Source organism: Myxocyprinus asiaticus, chromosome 4, assembly GCF_019703515.2.
Source record: "Myxocyprinus asiaticus isolate MX2 ecotype Aquarium Trade chromosome 4, UBuf_Myxa_2, whole genome shotgun sequence".
Classification (NCBI taxonomy): domain Eukaryota; kingdom Metazoa; phylum Chordata; class Actinopteri; order Cypriniformes; family Catostomidae; genus Myxocyprinus; species Myxocyprinus asiaticus.
Window position 1 is genome coordinate 29055929 of NC_059347.1, and position 20970 is coordinate 29076898.

Here is a 20970-nt window from a genome sequence, read left to right on the forward strand (position 1 = left end):
ATGAAACAGAGGAAAAAAAGAGTGAAAACTCTTTATTTGCGCTTGTTCCACATGACAGGCTCACCCTGCACGCCTCTGAACAAACAGCGAATCATACACAAGCACTGACGGCTTTTCTTTTGTCTGTTTTTAAAAATATAATAAAGTGCGTTTCTTCAAGCACATGTCTTTTTAACCAACAGCATTTCTTGTCACGTGTCACTGAGACATTTTACAAGTCGCCCGCCTGTTGCGGGTACATGAGCAAATTACCCGCGCATGAAATACGTTTGGACGAGGAACTTGCAAACTGGATTCAGCCTTGTCACATTTTGTGGGTGGCGGGTGCTAGTTTCACACCCTGGGCTACAGTTTAATATATTTGTGGACTTCCCGATATTGTCGATCATCATCTGTCAATTGAGTGTTGCAGTCGGTATCGGGAAATATGTACAATATCATCGATATCCGATAACTTCATCCTATTGCCCAGCCTTACTAATAGGGCTATTTTTCCCTTAGAAATCCTATATTCACTGTGCATTATCCTATTGAGAACCAATGTGTGCATCCAAAAGCTGGAAATTGTTGCTTTCAGAGGCTTTATACTGAGTTAGAATGAAAATAACGTGCATTTCAAAAGTTCTGAGACCAGTGCAGACAGACTGCACCCTGGAGGTTAAGTCATTCACTAAATAGGGAGTATCCTATAGTTTTTTCATGCAGGCAAGTGCATTCACTCCAAATTTCAGGTTAAAAGTTCAGTTTCAGGCTGCAGATGATGTTTGCACCATTCAACATGTTTGGCAGATATGGGACAATGGTAATCAGTTCATAGATTCAGAATTTATAATGCTAAATTTGATTTTATCATGGTTGGCAGTGATTGGACGATGCTGGCCATTACTTTGAATCAGTATTAATTATGTTAATTTCTGATTGGTAAAATGCTTCAGCACTGACTATCACTTGTTTGTTTGACTGTGCAAAGAGGGAACATTGACATTTTGTTGCCAAAGTTGAACAAAAACACTGTAACATAAAAGTCAAATAACTTTTATTTCTATATTTTTTTTTTTTATTATTATTTGTGTTTTCCCAGTACACATTGTTCCAAAGCAGCTTGACAGAAAATCAGACAGAACTTAAGAAGGATTTTATGGCCAGACCTTAAAATTGTTAATTAAATACCCCTGACTATTTTAATGTTAATAAAAGTATTTTATTACAGTGTTTTTCATATGAACATGTTAGTTACAATGAAAATTTTAGGTAAGATAAATATGGAAAAAAGTGTGGCCCCATGTTGAGTTTTCATCTAGTATGGCCCCTGCAACAAAGTATAGGATAAGCCCCAAATTTATTTATTTATTTTAAATAAGCAAAGTATCAGAGTATCATTTATTCACCAAAATATCAAGTTTAATACTAACAAGGAGAGTACCTGCACTTTTTGTCTTTCACTTCAAGCACTTGGTACTTGTCATTAGAGCCTGACCGATATGGGATTTTTGAGACCGACACTGATTTTAGAGAGGTAAAATTTACTGATATGGTGACCGATATAGATAATTTTTGAGCTGGAATGAAAACAGACCTTTTCTGTGTGGATTGTTCACCAATTTTGCACCGATAAGAACATTTGACATTATTATTATACATGTCAACAAATTCTAGAAATGAACACTGAGAAAATAAAGAATAAATAAAAATACAATAAATAGCTTAATAAACATAAGTACTGTTAGTATAAGTCAATTGCTGACCACTTAAAGAATAATTAAAATAAAATAAAAATCAGTACTGTATGTTTAGTATCAGTCAATTGCTGACCATTAAAATAAAGAATAAAAATACAATAAATAGCTAAATAAAAATCAGTATAGTTTAGTATCAGTCAAATGCTGACCATTAAAATAAAGTATAAATAAAATACAATAAATAGCTAAATAAACATCAGTACTGTATGTTTAGTATCAGTAAAATGCTGACCATTTAAATAAAGAATCAATAAAATAAATACAATAAAATAAACATCAGTACTGTATGTTTAGTATCAGTCAATGGCTGACCATTTAAATAAAGAATAAATACAAATAAAATAAATAGCTAAATAAACATCAGGGGCCGATTGAACCAGCTATACGTAAGTTACAACTTAGCCTAGTTGTGGCGTAAATGGGCACTAAGTCACAATTTATGCTCTACTAAATATTTGAGCATTGCACCATCAAACTTATGTAGAACGTAACCCTACGTATAAACTAAATATTTACGGCAGACTCTGACCAGGAGTAACTGATGGAATAAAAAAGCAGACTGATATTTTATGACATCAATGAGCTCATGTTTTGGTTGACAGGCTTCAATTCTTTAGACATTTATGACGATGTTGGCATTTACACTCGTTTACATTTACGAGAGAGAGAGAGAAAAAAATCTTACTTTTAAGCGGCTCTTTAGCATGAAACCGATCTAACGGTGCCGTTTTTAGGGTGCGTCGCCCGGTGTCAAGTTTCAACACATTCAAAATATATATATATATATATATATATATATATATATATATATATAAAGGTTATTAAAATGAATAAATGTCTATTTTTCCAGCCAGTTGTATTAGTATGTATCACCACTCATTTATTTTAGATACAGTTCCTATATATTATTATTTACACAGGGCAAATATACTATTTATTCTATTTTTATTACGTATCCTATTTTAATGTCTGGAAAACCACTTTTAAATATTACATTTTATAAATGTACCAAGGTACCAAGCTGTGAATCCTGAACAAAACAGTTTGGTGAATACATGTTTACACGCTGACAAGGTATGAAAGTAGCTACGTGGTTAGCTAGTTAGCTGTAAGCTCGTTGCCACGGAGAGTAAAAGATGGACTTTATTTACTTTCCAGCATTGTGTCTCACCAACTAGGTAACAGCGAAGTGTGAAATCAACACTCACCATACACAATCCACCACCACACCGTTGTCTGCTGAGCTGCAAAAAGATGCTTTGACAAACTGTAGCTGGCTAACATAACAAACAGATGTGATAAACATGATTGACATGGTTGTCAGGGACAGGGTTAACGTTATATTAGTTATATAAAATGATGGGGTAATTTTTTATTAACTTTCCAGTATGTATTTCACAAAGTAGTTAGCAATTTAACGAGAAGAGATCTCCTCAAATCCGCACCGTTTAACACCGCCCTGTCTGCAGAGCCACCGTCAGTTCAGAGTCAGCTCTGAGTCAGAGCGCGCTCTGCTGGACAAACTACGCTATGACACCAGTTCTAAAGCATTGTTTTCTGCATTATATGTTCTGAAAGTTTTCATATCGGCGCATATCAGTAAAATATACGCCGATACCGATATATCGGTGAAAGGCTAATATCGGTTGGGCACTACTTGTCATATTTGTTATTTTTAATTTATATTTTAATTTACGAGTAACTGATTTCTCGTTTTTTGTGGGTTCGAGTACTCGACTAAAAAATTACTCGAAAATGCTCATCCCTAATCAGAATTAATATTTGTAAAATCCATTTTACTCTGTGAGTTTTGTTTCTGCACAGTAACTGCATAATGCAAAATAAATACCAAAGTCAAAAGAGCTGATTTTACATCAGTGCCATGCAGGCAGGTTGTTAACTGAAGAGTTTGCAAATTCACAAATGAAACATTTAACATATATAATATTTTTGAAATAACTACAGTTAAATTAAAAGCTCAACCATCACAACATAGACATGACAACATTAACAGAAGCTGTTATACGCTGCATTTTATTGTTAAAGTCATATATAGGTCTACTTTAAGTAAAGATAATTATAATGAAAGTTGGTACGCTAAGTTTGAATGGTTTTCTTGTTGTTTTAATCTGTCAGTATGACAGCATTTGGAATTATCCGTCAATGTTTTACAATTCGGTAAATGAAGGTAAATCTTTTGTCCTAACCCAAAAGGGAATTCACTTACAGTACATAAAACATAAGCTTGTCAGTATTGTATTAACATTTTCACGACATTGTAACCCTGTTTCAGTTTTTAGTCGTTTTGTTCATTGATTTGATTTACATTTGACAATTTTATTAATTCAGAATGTTGCATTTAAACTCGACATTTACAAACTGATAGTTTTACAAGTTGCTCTTTTAACTGGGTCAGTGTATTTATCCATCAAAGAAAAATATATTGTTTTAATGGAATGGAAAATCATTTTTTTCCCATCGTAATGTAATGAAAGAAAAGCAGAGATTTCATATGGCAGTGCTACGAGTGACAGACCAGCTGTCACAGGTGAACAGCTGTTCACCACTTACTTTGTAAATGAATTAACTTTGCTCGATAAATTCATCTTTCTTGGAAAATAATTCAGTAATATATTGTGACCCTCACTTCACCTGCCATCTTTCTCTACCATTTCTTTCCTCTTCTGATACCTAACCCAGACTTGAGATTCTTTCTAAGAGAGCGCTCACTCAGTGCTCACCTGACTAGTTTGCACTGTCAACGTGAACGGCACTCTGTTCAACAAACTGTTGTTGAGAGGACAGATGGGACAATTTGTGGAATGATTAAAACTACTTAAAAATTGCATTGCATAGGGCAAGCTTTGTGGATTAATTATTTTTAATTGTGCCAAAATACATTGAAAATATTACACTTAATTTTATATTATCAATCCTACTGGAATCCTTGTGGGCCCCACTTTGGGCCCCTAGAATTGTTATCATTTTCACCCTACTAGTGACGGCCCTGGCTACGGCGCTCAGTGAAAAATTTACATTAAATATAAATTTTAGGGTGAACTTAGTTACATAAAGTAAATGAATAATCCCAAGTTTCTTGAATTTCTTTAGCATTAAAATTGAGATTTTAAGTACTACTAACTCAAACATTCAAGTACAGAACTGAGGTTGTGTGGATTGCTCATAAGCCCTTGCGCTTGAATAATTTAAGCTCTGATAGAAAGTGTGTAACTTTTTTTTGGCTTGGTTGACAAATCCCACGTGCATACTGCATGTCATTGGCTTTTGCTGTTGATTTTTTTGAGGACATTTCCTTGTCTGTGTGCATTTGACTTGATACTTTCTATTATTATCAAGCTTAATCAATCAATCTGTTTCCTCTCTTCCCTACAGAGGACGCAACAATGCCAAAGGACCCTCCACGGCAGTGAGTTAAACACGTCTCTTTCAATATCCTTTATTCAAAATAATAACTGTGACCCTTTTTGAGAAAAATTCCTTGGTTTAAATGGAGGCTTGTTGTTAAGATAACTCTTTTTCAACCAAATATAATGTTTTTCATTTGTCTTTAAGGTGGCCTTTAGTGGCGTTTATGCAAACATGAGGATGGTTCACGTTTTGACCTCGGTTGTGGTAAGTCAAAATTGGCAAGACTGAAGATATAAAATGCTAATTAGTTTTCAGTTGTTTACATGGATGGGTAAGAAATTACAGGCTGTTCTGATTCTTGTGTATTCCTATTCTTGTGTTTCACCCCTCAACAGGGAACCAAATGTGAACTAAAGGTCAAAAACGGCCTGATCTATGAAGGAGTTTTTAAAACATATGGCCCAGAGGTGAGGAGAACAATTTTTGTGGCTATAATCTCATGCATTTAAGGGTGTGTTCACACTTGTAGTTCGGTTCTCTTGGTCCTCTTGGTCCAGACCAAAAAAGAAAATGATACATTTAGTCCTGGTTCGCTTAGCATTCACACTGGTATTTTTAACACTGAACCTAAAGATATGAAACAAAAGGCATCAGGAAAAAGTCACAACCTGATTGGACAGCTTTTATGACGTATATTTTTTGACAGAACTTGCTGAACATCCAAAACAATGCTGGCTGCTGTGCGAAATGCGCTCGTTATATTTATATATGGTGGTATTTTTACCAGCTGAGAACAAAGGAAGAGCTAATAAAATGTGTAAAGGAGTCAAAACAGTGCTAGGAATTCCTCCGTTGCACACACAAATGAAGATATGCTGCAAGGACGGCTGACGGCATTTCCGATGCCTGTAACGAACTGTAATGGGCAACATATCTCCTATGATGAGAAGAACCAGGTATGCTTGAGGTCAGTATTAGGCAAATTACTTCCTGTTTTTGGTCCATTTAGATGTTTTTGGTCCATGTTGCTTTCATATATCAATCGAACCACACCAGAGTTCGTTTGGAAGTGGACCGCTTGTTTGGTGCGCACCAAGGTTCGGATGGCAGCATTCACACTTGTTCAAATGAACCGCACTAACAGAGTGATCGCACCAGAGTTCGTTTTAATCTGACCAAACCTGTCAAGTGTGAACATATCCTAAATCATCATTTTGCAGCTAGTAAAAATATGAAAAGTCACAAAAGTGAAGAGGTTAATAGTTGATGAAGCCACATAGATTAAAAAGTCTAACAAACAAACTACATTTCTGAAAAAGAGTCGAGTTAATCCCAGTTTATTCACATTTTAAAGATTTTGCTCAATTCAAAAAGTGAAACAGAGCAGTTTCACATTTACCCTAAATGCAAATATCTTCATTTGCAGTGTGAAATTGTCCTGGATGCAGCACACAAGAAGGGTCTAGAGCCTTGCATGGGCCCTCGCCGTGAGGATATTGTGGAGAGCATCATCTTCAAATCCTCAGATGTAGTGGTGGTGCATTTTAAAGATGTGGACCTCAACTATGCCAAGAAAGGTGAGACCTGCACTATTCTCTTTTATCATAGGAATGTTTTTCCCTTCTCCTGTTTAGTGGTTACTTGGGAGGTTTTAGGTGTGAAAATGTGTAGTTGGTTTAAAACACATTTTAGTCATTTAAATGAATGAAGTGTGTCTTGCTGGCATAATGCAGTTCATATTTAAACGGTCAATTAAAGTATTAAAATAGCTGGAGAACAAATCATTTTACTATCATCAAGGCAAACTAGATTTCCTCAAAGGCATGTAATTGTAGTTGCTAGGCATAAAGAGGATTGTGTGCTTTGAATTGAAAATGCTATAAACTTTACATCTTTGCAAGGGCATCAACCATCAGAAAAGATTTTCTTTTTCTCAGACTGAGAAGTCAAAATGTTATTTATTACTGAGAACAAAGCCATCTAATGTGTATTGGTGCAGAATGTGTTATGCATTATCCTTGCACTTGGTGAACATTTAAGCCCTGATAGAGAGGTCTGATGTGAAAAGGTTGTGTTCAGAAAAATGTATTACCAAACATTGTTTGCTCCTCGAGCAAACATTTTACAGGCACCATGTATTGTATTAGCGTGTGGATAAGTACTGTACAAAGAACAGTATGAATGTGCTTGTGCAACTGATATTTTTTTCCTCTTATCACAGCCCGTATAATATTAAGTTAATAACAAGTAAGCGTTTCAGGTAAAAAAAAAAAAAAAAAATTGTATAGTTAGTTTGTATATTTTTTTCAATGTATAATGTTCATACATTTTTTTTCTCCGCCAACAAAAATCGTTCCAAAAGAAGCCAAATCAAACACTCGTTATTAAATATCTATAATCCTACTACATACTGCATTCAGGAACGGAGAAATCATTTCAGACATACTCTTGTTTGATAGCTTTGCAATCTGTGACAGTTATGTCCCAGTGATGTAACAAAGAATAACCTTACCTTATAGGAATAGTTCACCCAAAAATGAAAATTCTCTCATCATTTACTCACCCTTATGCCATCCCAGGTGTGTGTGACTTTTTACTTCTTCTGAAAATATTAATTCTTGGGTGAACTATTCCTTTAATGCATGAAATGAATTCTATTTGTCTTTTTGGTAAGAACTATTTTTGCATGTTACATACACTTAAAATATAATACGTTATAAAGTGTTATTAAAAAAATCTAGCCTCTGGCAGCCTGTCTTTGTCCTTGTAAATTCTGAAAAAAACTGGATTAGTTGAATCTGGTCAATGACTGTTTTCAAACTGACCCTCCAAACTGACTTCTTTATTCTGTCTTTTTCTTTTTAAATGGATGTAGTCTCATCAGATGCAGGTAATGCAATTTTTTTTTTGTTGCAATATTTTGTTCAAAATCTTTTCAGTTGCTTGTGGCATTCTTTGAGTAGGTGAATATTACAGTAACAACTGATTTTTAAAAAAAAAAAAATTTTTAATATTATTTTATATATATCAGAGCAAGCTGAATGAATATTTGATGCCTGCAGCAGGCCTTTTAGATGGCACATTGCACAGTCCAAGTTTATTATTATCATTATTATTATTTTAATAAAAGGTCTGGGTTTTAATTCACCCCAGTCAGTATGAGAAAATGGCTATGGCTACTAAATGCACCAAAGAATACAGGGTGCAGTGTGCCAGGAGAGCTTGGCACAGTTTCAGATATGATCAGCCAGTATATGTGTTGATAAAGACTCAAACATAAAATGTCATCCATTTCACCTTAGCAAAATTCAAACAAGCAGCATACAACTGCTCAACCTACTCAAAGTTGGCTGCAAGTAGCTACTATAACATTGTAATTGTCTATGTGAACCTGATGATGTTATATTAGAGGCCTGTCTCATTTTATGAGCACATTGTTTCATTTGAGTTCATTTTGATGTGATATGTTGTAGCAAGATCATAATTCTTATGATTATGATTATGGGGGGAAAGGTTTCTTTTTCCAATACAGTCCTTCGTTTAAATAGCAGCAAATTCACAAAACATGAACGAAGTGCAATTAAATGCAAAAACAGTAAATGCAATAAATGATGCACAAATTATGCATTCATACTCTAGTTCATACAACAGTATTCCAGTGAAATGAAATTGAGTTCCTTTCATTTGTAAGTTCTTTGAAATTAACTTGATTGAAATGCATGGGTTACTGTTGTGGAATAAGAAAAAAAAAACAAAAACATGTATTTATTCTTTCTTCTTAATTTTGTATTAGTTCAAAGTAGTTCACCCAAAAATAGAAATTCCATCCCAGATGTTTATGTCTTCTGCAGAACACAAATTAAGATTATTAGAAGCTCTGTAGGTGCATATAATGCAAGTGAATGGTGGCCAGAACTTTGAAGCTCCAAAAAGCACATAAAGGCAGCATAAAAGTAAGATCAGTATAAGTAATTTTTTACTATAACCAGAAGGTGGCGATATGCACGAAAAATGTCAAACGCCAAAAAACAAAAGAAGAACGTGGAACGTGGAAGTTAAAAAGTACTTGAGTATTGATTTGTTTCTTGCCCACACCTATCATATTGCTACTGAAGACATGGATTTAACTACTGGAGTTGTAGTGATTTACGCTGCATTTACATGCTTTTTGGAGCTTTAAAGTTTTGGTCACCATTCACTTGCATTGTATGGACCTACAGAGCTGAAATATTCTTCAAAAAATCTTTGTTTGTGTTCTGCAGAAGAAAGAAAGTCATCTGGGATGGTATGAGGGTGAGTAAATGTGAGAGAATTTTCATTTTTGGTTGAACTATTCCTTTAACATCTGGCTTAACCCATTGAAGGTCATGTTCTCGAGAATGTAGCTCTGATTAGTGTTTCTTTGTTGATTTTAATGATTGGGTTTAATAAACTGTTGGCAATGATATGACACTGAGAATAACATGAAAATGTTTGGTTTCCTGTCTGCCTTGACAATAATTTCCCATAGGTTCTCTGGTTATTGCCACAGGAGATTCATTCTTAAATAATAAACTGAACAAGATGTCAGGAAAAAAATGCAGCTCCTCCCTGTTTTCTGAGAACATGGCCTTTTGAAAGTGTGTATTCTAAGCCCAAATACAAGATTGCTATCATATGCCTAGATTTGAGATCCTTGCCCCTGTCCTCCATTTGTGCCCATTTAGAAATCAATACCTCTCTTCCGCTTCAATGTGTATGCATCGTGTTTGTCCCTTCTGTAAGCATTTGTTTGGTTTTGCATCAAGATGTACAGCATGTAAAACAAATGCTGTTGTTTGTGTGGTAGACAACTTCACAGACAGTGCGGTCAGTGCTCGTCTAAACGGAGAGCACAAAGAAAAGGATCTGGAGCCCTGGGACGGAGGAGAGCAGCACGTCTCGGGCAGTCTGGAATCTCTCGACACAGACCTGGTGAGATGATAATCGGATGAGGTCATCATGTAACACTGATTGCAGTTGGATTCATCTTATGATCATTTTTAAAATGATAGTAAGCTGTAAAAACTTTCAGATGTTTAAAGCAATACACCACTAAAAGCTGTGGTTATAGTGATTTTACCACAGTTATGGGATGATGTTCGGCATGACGATAAGCTTATTGCTTTTACAAAACGGCAGTGGCAACAGGTTGGAAACGTGACCTGGTGGGTAGTGCACATGGTCCAGCATGTGCTTTGGTGCTTATGTGAAGGTGTGCCAGATTTGAATAGGTTTGAGTCATTTCCTGATTCCACCTTCTCACTGTCGTTTCCTGTCGCCTTTACACTGTTCTGTCAAAATGTCTGTTAAAAAAATGGCTCCAGCAGTAATATAATAAAAATGCATCACCCAATAAATTTACTGTTAATAATATACAGTTCTTCTGCCAAGTAGTATAATTCATTAGTTTGACTGTTGGCTCTTTACAGCTGGCAAACAACTTGGCAAAGTAATATAAATATAGAGTTCAATTGATATGAAGTCACAGTTGTGCATATACTAGCTATTTTACAGCGGCTTAGAATGTGACCAGTCATATTTCAGAGCTGGAACTATTTATATTATCACATTTTTTATTTTAATCTCCCTCTCTTTTCAGTCAAATGGTTGGGATCCTGATGAGATGTTTAAATACAATGAGGAAACGTACGGTGTGAAGTCTACCTATGACAGCAGCTTGTCATCATACACGTAAGCCCTCTATGCTGAAGGTCACCTGTGCTTTTAAAGTCCTCCTGATGTATATCAGTTTATCCCTAAACCTAAATGCTAACTATGTGCTGTCTTTCCGACATGATCTGTTTATTTTTATTCTGTTTCTATAAATATCCCAGGGTCCCCTTAGAGCGAGATAGCTCTGAGGAGTTCCTCAAGCGTGAGGCTCGTGCAGCACAGCTGGCAGATGAGATCGAAGCCAGTGCCACCTACAAGGCCCGCGTGGCACTGGAGAATGATGACCGCTCCGAGGAAGAGAAATACACTGCTGTGGTTCGTGGAGAGAGAGAACTTCACAGCCTCAACAGGTCAAGCCAAAATAACAAAGTGCCACTGTTGTATTATATCAAATAATTAGCGCTAGCTGCAGTAAATTATCACTATTATGATAAGCAAAGACGGATAAAGAACTGAGAGGCTCATGGGCCGGTACACCATGGAGGCCCCCCATCAATGGCAGACTGGGAACAGAAATCGGCCCTGGAGATTATTTTTTTTATTTTAATGTGTTTTGCTGTCCCCTTCGGCATATCGTGGCACCGTTTTGCGGCCCTCTTCATCGTTTCGCGTCCGGCCCAGTGGGAAAAGTCATGGTTCTCCCGATGGCCATTCCGCCACTGCCCACCATGACGTGACTACGTTCACCTTTATGTGCTACAGGATGCTTGGCAGATTTGGTTGGATTTTCAAATTGGAGCAATGTCTTACATGGCCAATTATATGTACTTTTTAAAATCATGCATTATTAATAGGGATATGCACGGCGCCTGTATTCAAATACCAAAATCACTATTCGGTTATTCTGCATGTGTTTAGAGGTCTTCAACCCGATCTGAGTCCGACAAACCTACAGGTTTTGGGCCAGGTTTGGCTCAATTTTTCAAGTAGGATGAAGAGCGAGTTACGGGCTGTTCACATGTGCATCGAGGCCATGTAAACAGGCACTGGATGGATGTCTTTGATCGTTGTGCCACAACTCACTTTTTTCAGCGTACCACACAGAACCGTTGCATTTTTTTAGACACTGTGTTAAGTTTAAAAGAACTTTAATATTTATAAACGCATCTCAAGACACCTGCGTTCTGTTTTACGATTCGATGTGCAGGACCGTTGCATTTTTTAGAGACCGTTAACTTAAAAAGTACTTCAATATTTATTAATGCATCTCGAGACACCTGTGTTCTGTTTCACCATTTGTTGCGCTGCATCAAGCTTTTTCAGTGCTGGTGTCACAAATCAACATTCTGATGAAGTTCAGGTTGCAAAGAGGACTTAATGTGACTGTTACACATGATTCCAGATTGTTTTTCACCTGGCAAAGTTTCAGCACTTGATAAATGGTGAGCCAATGTTTTTTCCCCCCTTTTGCTCTGGTGTGCAGACAATAATTACTCAAGTTAAAGGCTGAATCATTTAAAAATCAAAGCATCCCGAAGAAGTCCTATAAACCGTAGTGTTCACTGCCTCATGGAAAGTGTACCTGCCCGGACAGAATTACGCATTTTCCATTGATTAAGAATAGGCTTACTGTGTTGCAGGCATTGACAGAGATTATTTTTGTTCAACTTTAATGTGATTTTATCATTTGAAGATCTATGTATCGTGCTATTTAGGCTAATAGCTCACTGCACTTTATTCCCTGCTATCTGAGATTGTGTTTGACGCATCCATGGCAAAAAACGTTCTTCATTCCCGAGTCCAGACATATAACAGAATAACTGTTCGTGAACTCTTGCGGTTAACCAAATATTACAAAAGGTTACCATGCACATATTTAGGGTATTAAGGCATCTTTCGCTTTATCATTAAACATTATATGCATGTAGGACTTAAACATTTTAAAGTCCTCCATACTGTTGCACAGTCTGTTGCTTAAGTGAATTTAAACCATCAGCTTTGTACACAGCCAGGGTAAACTGCACCTTATCTTTGTGTTTGGAAGCATTTTGTAAACCAGACGCTGTTCTCAGTAGTCCTTCAAATAAACGTGCTGCACCTGTGAGACGCAGATTCCCTGAGCGCGCACTCGAGTGCCTGTGCTCGCACTGCTGTAGTCCAGCACGCATTTGGCCGAACAAATGGTACTTCACATAAGGCTGACAATTACGTGGATTTATAATAGATATCTCAAAATAAATAAATAATTGATTTAGACCTCGGGCCCTTTGGGTTTAGAGGCCCCTAGGCAATGGCCCGGTGGTTAAGCCATCCCTGATGATAAGCTATTTCTGCATTTTGGAACACAAGATGTAACAATCAAGATTTCAAATGATCTTTGTGCAAGGTTTCAAAATTTAATTAATTAGAAGAAACATTTGATGACTTGACGTTTGAGAGTAGTCATACTTTTTCATACGTGTCATACTCTTAATATACTGAGACCTAGAAAAACTAACGTCACTCAGATAGTTCAATTCTAAATCTACATACCTCTAGTTGATTTCTTTCTTTTGTTTACTTCAACAGGGAGAACAAATACATTCCCCCTAGTCAGAGGAACAGAGAACCAGGGATATCATGGGGAGCTGGTCGTCAAAACTCACCCAGACTGGTTCAGTGTAGCCCTGGGCCTCCTACACCCAGATCGGGACCTCATGACTACAACACAATGGATCAGCGTGTGGTCAATGGAGGTACAAGATGGGCTCAGAACTATTTGTTTGTGCCTTTACAAGTTATGGGTAACGTTGGGTATCTATATCACCTAAAATGGCAGGTGACTAGTTTTATATGATTAGGGATAAACAGTAATATGATTCAGCGTAATCCACCCTGAATATTGGGTAATGCAGCTCTGAAGGCGTGACGTATTAGGATTGTACTAGCTAGGCAAGTAAATAAATTTGCGGATCTTCTCATACTGGATATTGGAGTTTTCCCTGGCATAAACTTTTAAGGGGCTCAGTCCACAAAACAGAACTCAGAATTCCAAAATCTTGCAATACAAGAAATAAGATAGAAAAACAAATTAATCAATCCCTCCTATAAATAATAATAAAAAAGAAAACTATTCCTTTGGCTTCCTATGGCCTCTGTCAATCTTACTATAAGTTTCTTTGCAGATCATTGTTCTTGCCTTCACTAATAATGAATCTATCAATTTCACCTCTCAGGCTTTCAGTTCATCCATGATGAAATGATTTGAGCAAGCCAGTAGTACAGGTGTGCTCAACCTACATTCCAGCTCAAAACTTGATCTGATTGATCTTTTCAGATGGTCTTCATACTTACATACTTTGAATTCCTGTTGTTTTCTGTTTCCACTGCCTCAACATGTGATGTTACATTTCCACCTTGTTTTTTGGTGTCTTGACCTCACCCCTCCCCAATACACTTTCTCAAGTCTTAATCTACCATTACCTCTCTCTGGACCTTTCCTCCACTCTAGTGTCAGTCTTCTTATCTAACCTTCTCATCAAGTTCTCTTCAAACTTCAATCTCTGCTGTCAATGTTTATTTTTCTCTCAATCTCTCTCAGTCAAATGTAGTTTATCATTTCTCTCATTTCGACTCATTTCATCTCTATCAGGTGCTCACCCTTGGCCTGCACGCTGCCCATCTCCCTCTTCTCGCCCTCCATCCCGTTACCAGTCAGGCCCCACCAACTCTCTCCCACCCCGGGCGGCCACGCCCACCCGGCCTCCCTCCAGACCCCCATCCAGGCCCTCTCGGCCCCTGTCTCATCCCTCTGCACATGGCTCCTCAGGGCCCATGTCCATCATGCCTAAACGCCTGTCCTCAGAAGGTACCAGAAACCCCAGACTAGGCAGTCATTTTGTTTTGGTACTGCTGCTCAGGTTCACATTTTGCAGTCCAAATGCCTGAATTCAGGCTGCCACTAACTGCTGTGGGACTTGCCTGGTGTTAAATAAAATGACTTACTCCTCCGCTCTTTCCATTTTCTCTATCAATCCCTTTCTTTTCATGCATGGTAAAAGTGAATTTGCTGCATTTTTCACTCACTAATTTTCTGGGTTGTGTTTGATATTTTGGCCATGGATTGCACAAAGACACTTTAACCTTGGGGACACTCTAACAAGCCAATGGTAATGCATAAGTATTTCTTTCCATGCCTAACAATGGACTGATTTTTTTATTTTTTATTTTTTTTTCTTCATTAAATTAAATTCAGAATTTTGAAAGCCTCTTCAGTTAAAATGTAATTTAGATAGATTGACTAGACTTAACATCCTTATCCATTAACATTTCAAAGGAAACTTACTGAAGTGAACAACTTGCTGATATCTGTTTAAAATTACAACTTGACTGTGTCTAGGCTATTGTGGTACCATGAATCACATTATGTCCACTACATATGCTATAAGACAGTTATTTTCACACTGTTGCACAGTGTTTTCTAGGTGATTCTTCTAGGAGTCTTTCTCCCAAGTCTTTGCTTTATATTTGACTGCATTTTGAATGTCACATTCACTAAAACACAACAAGGGTTGCACTGGTTTTAGAGAGTGCTACACTACACGTTGATGAGAAATGCTGAAGCATGTTTATTTCTTTGAGAACCCACTCATCTCTCTATGCAGGTCCTCCAAGAATGTCCCCCAAGTCACAGCGGACCCCTAGACCTCATAGAGTGGCCTCATGTAGAGGCGGTGGGCCTTCTACAGTGGATTTCATGTCCCAAGCTGCATCAGTGGAGGTTTCGACTCCCCCTTCTGCTCGCAACAGCCCTTCCGGAGGAACCTGGTCATCTGTAGTCAGTGGTGGTAAGTCTTTATTGGAAATGTTTACCTATATTTCATTGTCTGTTTAAGCTGTAACACTCTAAAATAAAAATTCTATGTAATTTTTTGCTTCCTCTTTAGCAAACAGACCTCGTTCACCTCGTCAGAATAGTGTTGGCGGAGGCACTCCAAGCCCCTCCTCCTTGTCTTCCCCTCAGGCTGGCACAGTGCCAGTAGACTCTGTCACAGTTTCCACAACAGCGACATCACCCACAGCAGCAAACCCAGCTACCAACATGGAAGCATCTCCAATAGAAGAGGGTTAGAACCCTTACACAACATTTAGCAAACAGTAAAGCTTTGTTGCTGTAGTAATCAAGCTTTTAAAGGTTATCTGCTCAGTGATTTGAATGGGCTGATAGTTTGAGGATGAAAAAAAATCACAAGGCCTGTTTATATTAATACTGTTGGGAGATATATACAATATTCACAGTATATGCCCAATATGTTATTCTGGCAATATAAAATTAAGCAACATTGGGTATATCGCAAAGATTTTCATCAGTTAAAACTCTCCATTTAAATGAATCAATTCAAAACTCGATTCAGCATTTGGAAAACACTTGGCAACAATAGCTATGTTTCCATCAATGTTTTTTTATGCGCATTTTGGGATACTGCACAAAAACTGCTGGATAGAAACTCCAAAATATATAGGCTCGCTTGAGGTAGATAAGTCTTTCATTCGATAAGAAGTGCGCATAAACTATGATGGTGACTGAATAAACTCCTATTGAATTTATTAGGAATAAATGATGCGCTTCAAAAAAGTCATGTTACTGAATAACTTGTTCATAACTTGACTAAGAACGGACCAATCATCACATCTGAAATGTTGCTCTGGTCATCCTGAAATAACAGTGTCTAGAAAAACAAAGAGTTTGTGTAGTAAATAAGTCGAATACAAACTTGAACTGTGCCGAAGAGCAGGTTTATTGACGCTTTTGAAAAATATCTTCTAGATCTGCACGGTAAAGTCGTAAGGATGGGTGAACGCGCACACACACACACACACACACACACATAATGCTCGTAGAACTCTGTGACGCGTTGTCGCTTCCGAACATGAAACAAGTTCTTTACAGTGTTTTGTCTGTGTGCTCTGGTCCGCAAGTATTTTTTAATAAAACAATCACAGTGGCTACAATTTCTCCAGAAAGTCGCGATTTCGTTCTTTTGAACACATGGGATGGAAACGCGGCTTTATTCGCACATTGTTTTGTGATAATATAGTTTTTCACATAAATTAAATGCGCAACTTGGATGGAAACATAGCTAATGGCTATGTGGTTGATGTGACGGGTTAATTTTTATTTTTTTATTTTTTTTGGGAAAGCCTTTTTAAGCTATATATATATATATATATATATATAGGTATTTATGTTGAATATCATCAAAAGGCAAAAAAATAAATAAATATAAAGAAAATAAAGAGTTCTGATTTTTTTTATACATCTGTATAGTTATATATAGTTTCTTTTTGTGGATAAGATCTTACCATAGTCCAGATTTTCTTTTTTTCTTTTTTTTTTTAAACAGCCAAAGAGTCAAGAATACTAGAAACGAGGCAGAATTCTCCCAATGCCAACAAGGAAAATGTGAAGCCTATTGAAAGTTCTCAAAACATTGCTCGATCCATCAACAAAGGTGTGTACCTGCTAAGGTTGACATGCAGTCTGAAGCCAGAACTTTTTAATGTACATTTTTGGAGCATTTTCAAAAGCTGTTTTTTTGCTACATTCCATGTTGACACAAAGCATGTAGAAACAGAAATGGCAAGTTGTCTGTTGTCAGCTTCTAAGAATTCATATTCTTCTATAAAACTGCTTGCGTTATAAATATGGTAGAAGGGTGAGAAAGGACTTCACGTTCCTCTTATAAATCCCAAATACACAATTTTATTTAGACTGTTATATCGGTTTTACCGATATATCGGTGCCAATAGCTAATTTTTCAAATTGGTTATCGGCAAAAATCTGTGCTGATAGTTGCCAATAGATTTTTTTTCCACCTTGGTCGATAAACCATCTAGTAAAAAAAAAAAAAAATATATATATATATATATATGCCCACAAAACTCTTCATCTGGTGAATATATTGGCTATAAAAAGCTTAATTTGGTAAATACTTACATATAGAGCATTGTAACAGAGCCAAATCTCTGTCATTTCAAAATACAAGTCCTCTGTGTATTTTGGGCTTGTTTATGGTTAAAATCCTGCATTATGCACCAACATTTTTCTGGTTATTATTGGGATTTTGGTTGTACAATAAACTGCTTTTGGGATTTTATTCATTTTGTACTCTTGTAGCCCCAGTGAGTGCATTTACATGCACGTTCGTACACTGATTATGCTTAAGCTGACAACGTGTGTGGTCATGTAAATGCATTAAATGGCGTTTCTTTATTGATGTAAGCTCATAAACTGCGTAAGAATAAACTGATCGATACGGGTAGATTTTTGCCCATTACGCCGCATTTGCATTGCATGTAAATTCCTTAACCAGTGTTCTTACTGGCTTATCCAGTGTGTGGCTGTGTTGTACACATGCCTCTTCATGGTTTAACGTCAAAAGCAGGGAATAACACATCCTTTCCAATGTCACGTAAACACAGATTTCTTGCTTTGTCTGATTTTTTTTTTTTTTTTTTTTTTTTTAAGCTGATTTTTGGGAGTAATCGACGTGTATTGGTGTGCATGTAAATTGGCTCAATGTCTGTGCCTGTCATAGTAAGGAAAGGCTATGATTTTTTTTTCTCTCCAAATCGATTTTAAAAAACTATCTTGTGATAACTACGTTATCGACCCACCACCTTAGTTATCCGTTTCGGCAAAACCCACTATCGGTCGACCTCAAATTATAATAAAAGTGTTGTTTAGGTATATGACACAGCTGAACCTAGTGAAAAAAATGTAATGAAAACATTTGTTTTTGTAAAATGTGTTTGTTTAACTTGTCGTTTTACTTTTTAATCTTCCTAGGACCTCCCAGCATGGCTCCAGACCACAGGAAACAAATAGATAATTTAAAGCAATTCAGTGTAGATTTTAGGGTAAGTTATATTTACTCCCATTATTTATGATTCTAAGAATCCAATCTTTAAATGCATTTATTGAATGCATTCACATTTTTAGTTGCAGTCTAGCTCAAATCCAGATCCAGTATTTGAGCCCATGGTGACCAAACCTCCGTGGGACCTAGCAGAAAAGCCAAAGGATCAACCAGCTGAGAAGAGTGCAGTTGATGGACCCAAAGTCTCCATGGAGTCATGCGTTAGTGAAGAAGCCTCCTCTGCTGTTCCTGTGAGTGCTGCCCCAACAGGAAGTAAATCTGGTACCACTTCACTATCTCCCTCATCTGCTGTAGCAGAGCAGAAACAAGGGCCTGATGTGACATCTCAGGGTGTCCAGACCACCTCGCCTCTGGCCAGTGCCGCTGCAAAAGACAAAGATGACAGGGAGGAAAAGAACGACCCTGTTGCAGAGTAAGTCAGCAGACGAAAATGGAAAAGCTGTAGTGACAATCAATGTGATGAACTTACCAATAGTCTTCCTCAAAGAAAGAGTGCATGCCAGATATGTGATGCTAAACTGGCTGTAATAAAATAAAGTATTTAAGAATGTATTAATTCCCTTCATGTAATTTTAGGAGTGTTCGAAAATCTACTCTCAACCCCAACGCCAAGGAGTTCAACCCGAGAGTTTTTTGCTCCCCTGTAAGTATGTCAATGGTTTATTTTGTGACGATAAATGAACTGAAATATAAAACATTCCCAATTATACAAGCAGTTTGTCTGACATGGAAAAATATTGTACCTTGAGGTTTTGTATCTCAGGTCATTTTTTGTTTTTGATTATGCTTGATTTTATTTTTGTATATATTTGGTGCTGCAAGTTTGAATCAGTGGTGTTTAGTTAACAGTTATGTTTTTTGGAAGGGAATGTGGAGTGGACGTAATAACAATGTTTGTCAACTTTCAGTTTTGCTCTGTTTCAATTGTATTTTGACTTAAATCTGGAAAATTTCCTGCAAGCATCTTAATTATCCTCTATGTTTTGTTGAAGAGTGGAAACAAATGTAACACTGAAGTGTACATGTTTATTCTTCTTTCTTCAGCCCAAACCAGCAACAACTCCCACTCTGAACCGGCCCCAGGGTCAGCCCAGCCCTTCCATAGTAGTGCAGCAGCCCCCTACCATCTATGGCCAGACCATGTTCCAGATGTACCCACTGACCCCTGTTAGTCCTGGCGTACAGGTGAGCATAGTATCTGAACCTCTCTTGAGAGTGCATACCCGTGTTCCTGCTCTCATTTGTTCTTTGCATGAAAGCCCACATCTATCCCACAAACATCAATGTAGACTTCTGTCATTTTTTTATGTATGGGCAAAGATCCTTGATGTCTGGATTGTGTCCATCATGTGAAATTTCAGCCATCTCTCCTTACACTTCCATTTGTCAACTGCCTTTTCAAAGTATCTGCATGTGCACCTAGCAAATGATTGTTCTTGCAGATAAGAAAAGAGATCCGTTAAGGCCTGTTCACACCAAGTCTATGCAAATAAATGGTACTAAAGTTTGCAAAGATTTTGTCATCCTCTGAAAAAGTTGGCATACCTGAATGAAATGCATTCCTGTCATTAACATACAGATTGCACTGGCTCTTAATGCAAAATTCGAATCATTGCTAAAACAAATCAGATGTTGTCACTCCTAGTACAGAATGATGGAATAATAAAAATGTAATTATAGAACACTCCCATTTTTTTTTCAGCATTTGATTTCCAAATTTCTTTTTCGCTCTACTTGTCATTATGGCTTGTAGATTTTCTTGCACTCTTACCAAGATGTATTTATTAGAATACCAACATTTTCAATGCCAGCGTTATCAATAACTTGATGTCTGGAATGCTCAAAAACTAATATTTTATTGGTTGGTGAGTTTTTATTTTATTTCGACATTCGCCACTTTTCAGACTGTGTGATGGGGTTCATAGGGGGTGCAGTGTTTTGTCTTTCAATATTGTGAAGGAAATTCAGATTTTGTGTGAATAGGCCTTAAGGTCAAGAACATGATAATGTACTAATGATTTGATCGTCTTTGGAAGCATGCTGTCAAATTTAGAAGGAACTCATTGTACATCAGCCCAGCCTGCCCTCACACTGCACATCACTGAATTTGAAAATATTCAGTCATTTGCAGATCAAAATAAATATTTACTACTTTTTTGGTATAGCTAAGTAAGTACATATAATCTGGTATTGGCTAGAAAGATGTATTTTTTTTTTTTATGCAAAAACAAAAATGAAGATGTTTTTATTTTTTAAATTGTTTTCTATAGCTTCTCTTAAAAAGCAGTTGATCCATTCTCGGCCACTCA

The 20970-nt window shown here is 37.0% G+C and overlaps 1 protein-coding gene across 7 annotated transcripts in view; it reads left to right on the top strand.

The window, feature by feature from the left end:
• The window catches only part of LOC127440153 (ataxin-2-like), a 30641-nt gene that overhangs the window by 2582 nt on the left and 7089 nt on the right, over window positions 1–20970 (top strand). For 5 of the 7 annotated variants that reach the window (XM_051696596.1, XM_051696595.1, XM_051696598.1 and 2 more), the window contains exons 2-18: window positions 5133–5166; window positions 5313–5372; window positions 5504–5575; window positions 6535–6685; window positions 7984–7998; window positions 9937–10061; window positions 10729–10820; window positions 10964–11152; window positions 13311–13477; window positions 14374–14589; window positions 15386–15568; window positions 15668–15847; window positions 17126–17233; window positions 18571–18641; window positions 18724–19073; window positions 19238–19304; window positions 19706–19846. In XM_051696596.1, coding sequence (XP_051552556.1) covers window positions 5133–5166; window positions 5313–5372; window positions 5504–5575; window positions 6535–6685; window positions 7984–7998; window positions 9937–10061; window positions 10729–10820; window positions 10964–11152; window positions 13311–13477; window positions 14374–14589; window positions 15386–15568; window positions 15668–15847; window positions 17126–17233; window positions 18571–18641; window positions 18724–19073; window positions 19238–19304; window positions 19706–19846 — 2221 coding nt within the window. The remainder of the gene's footprint in view (window positions 1–5132; window positions 5167–5312; window positions 5373–5503; window positions 5576–6534; window positions 6686–7983; window positions 7999–9936; window positions 10062–10728; window positions 10821–10963; window positions 11153–13310; window positions 13478–14373; window positions 14590–15385; window positions 15569–15667; window positions 15848–17125; window positions 17234–18570; window positions 18642–18723; window positions 19074–19237; window positions 19305–19705; window positions 19847–20970) is intronic. The other 2 variants (XM_051696600.1, XM_051696601.1) reach the window with 2 other exon arrangements.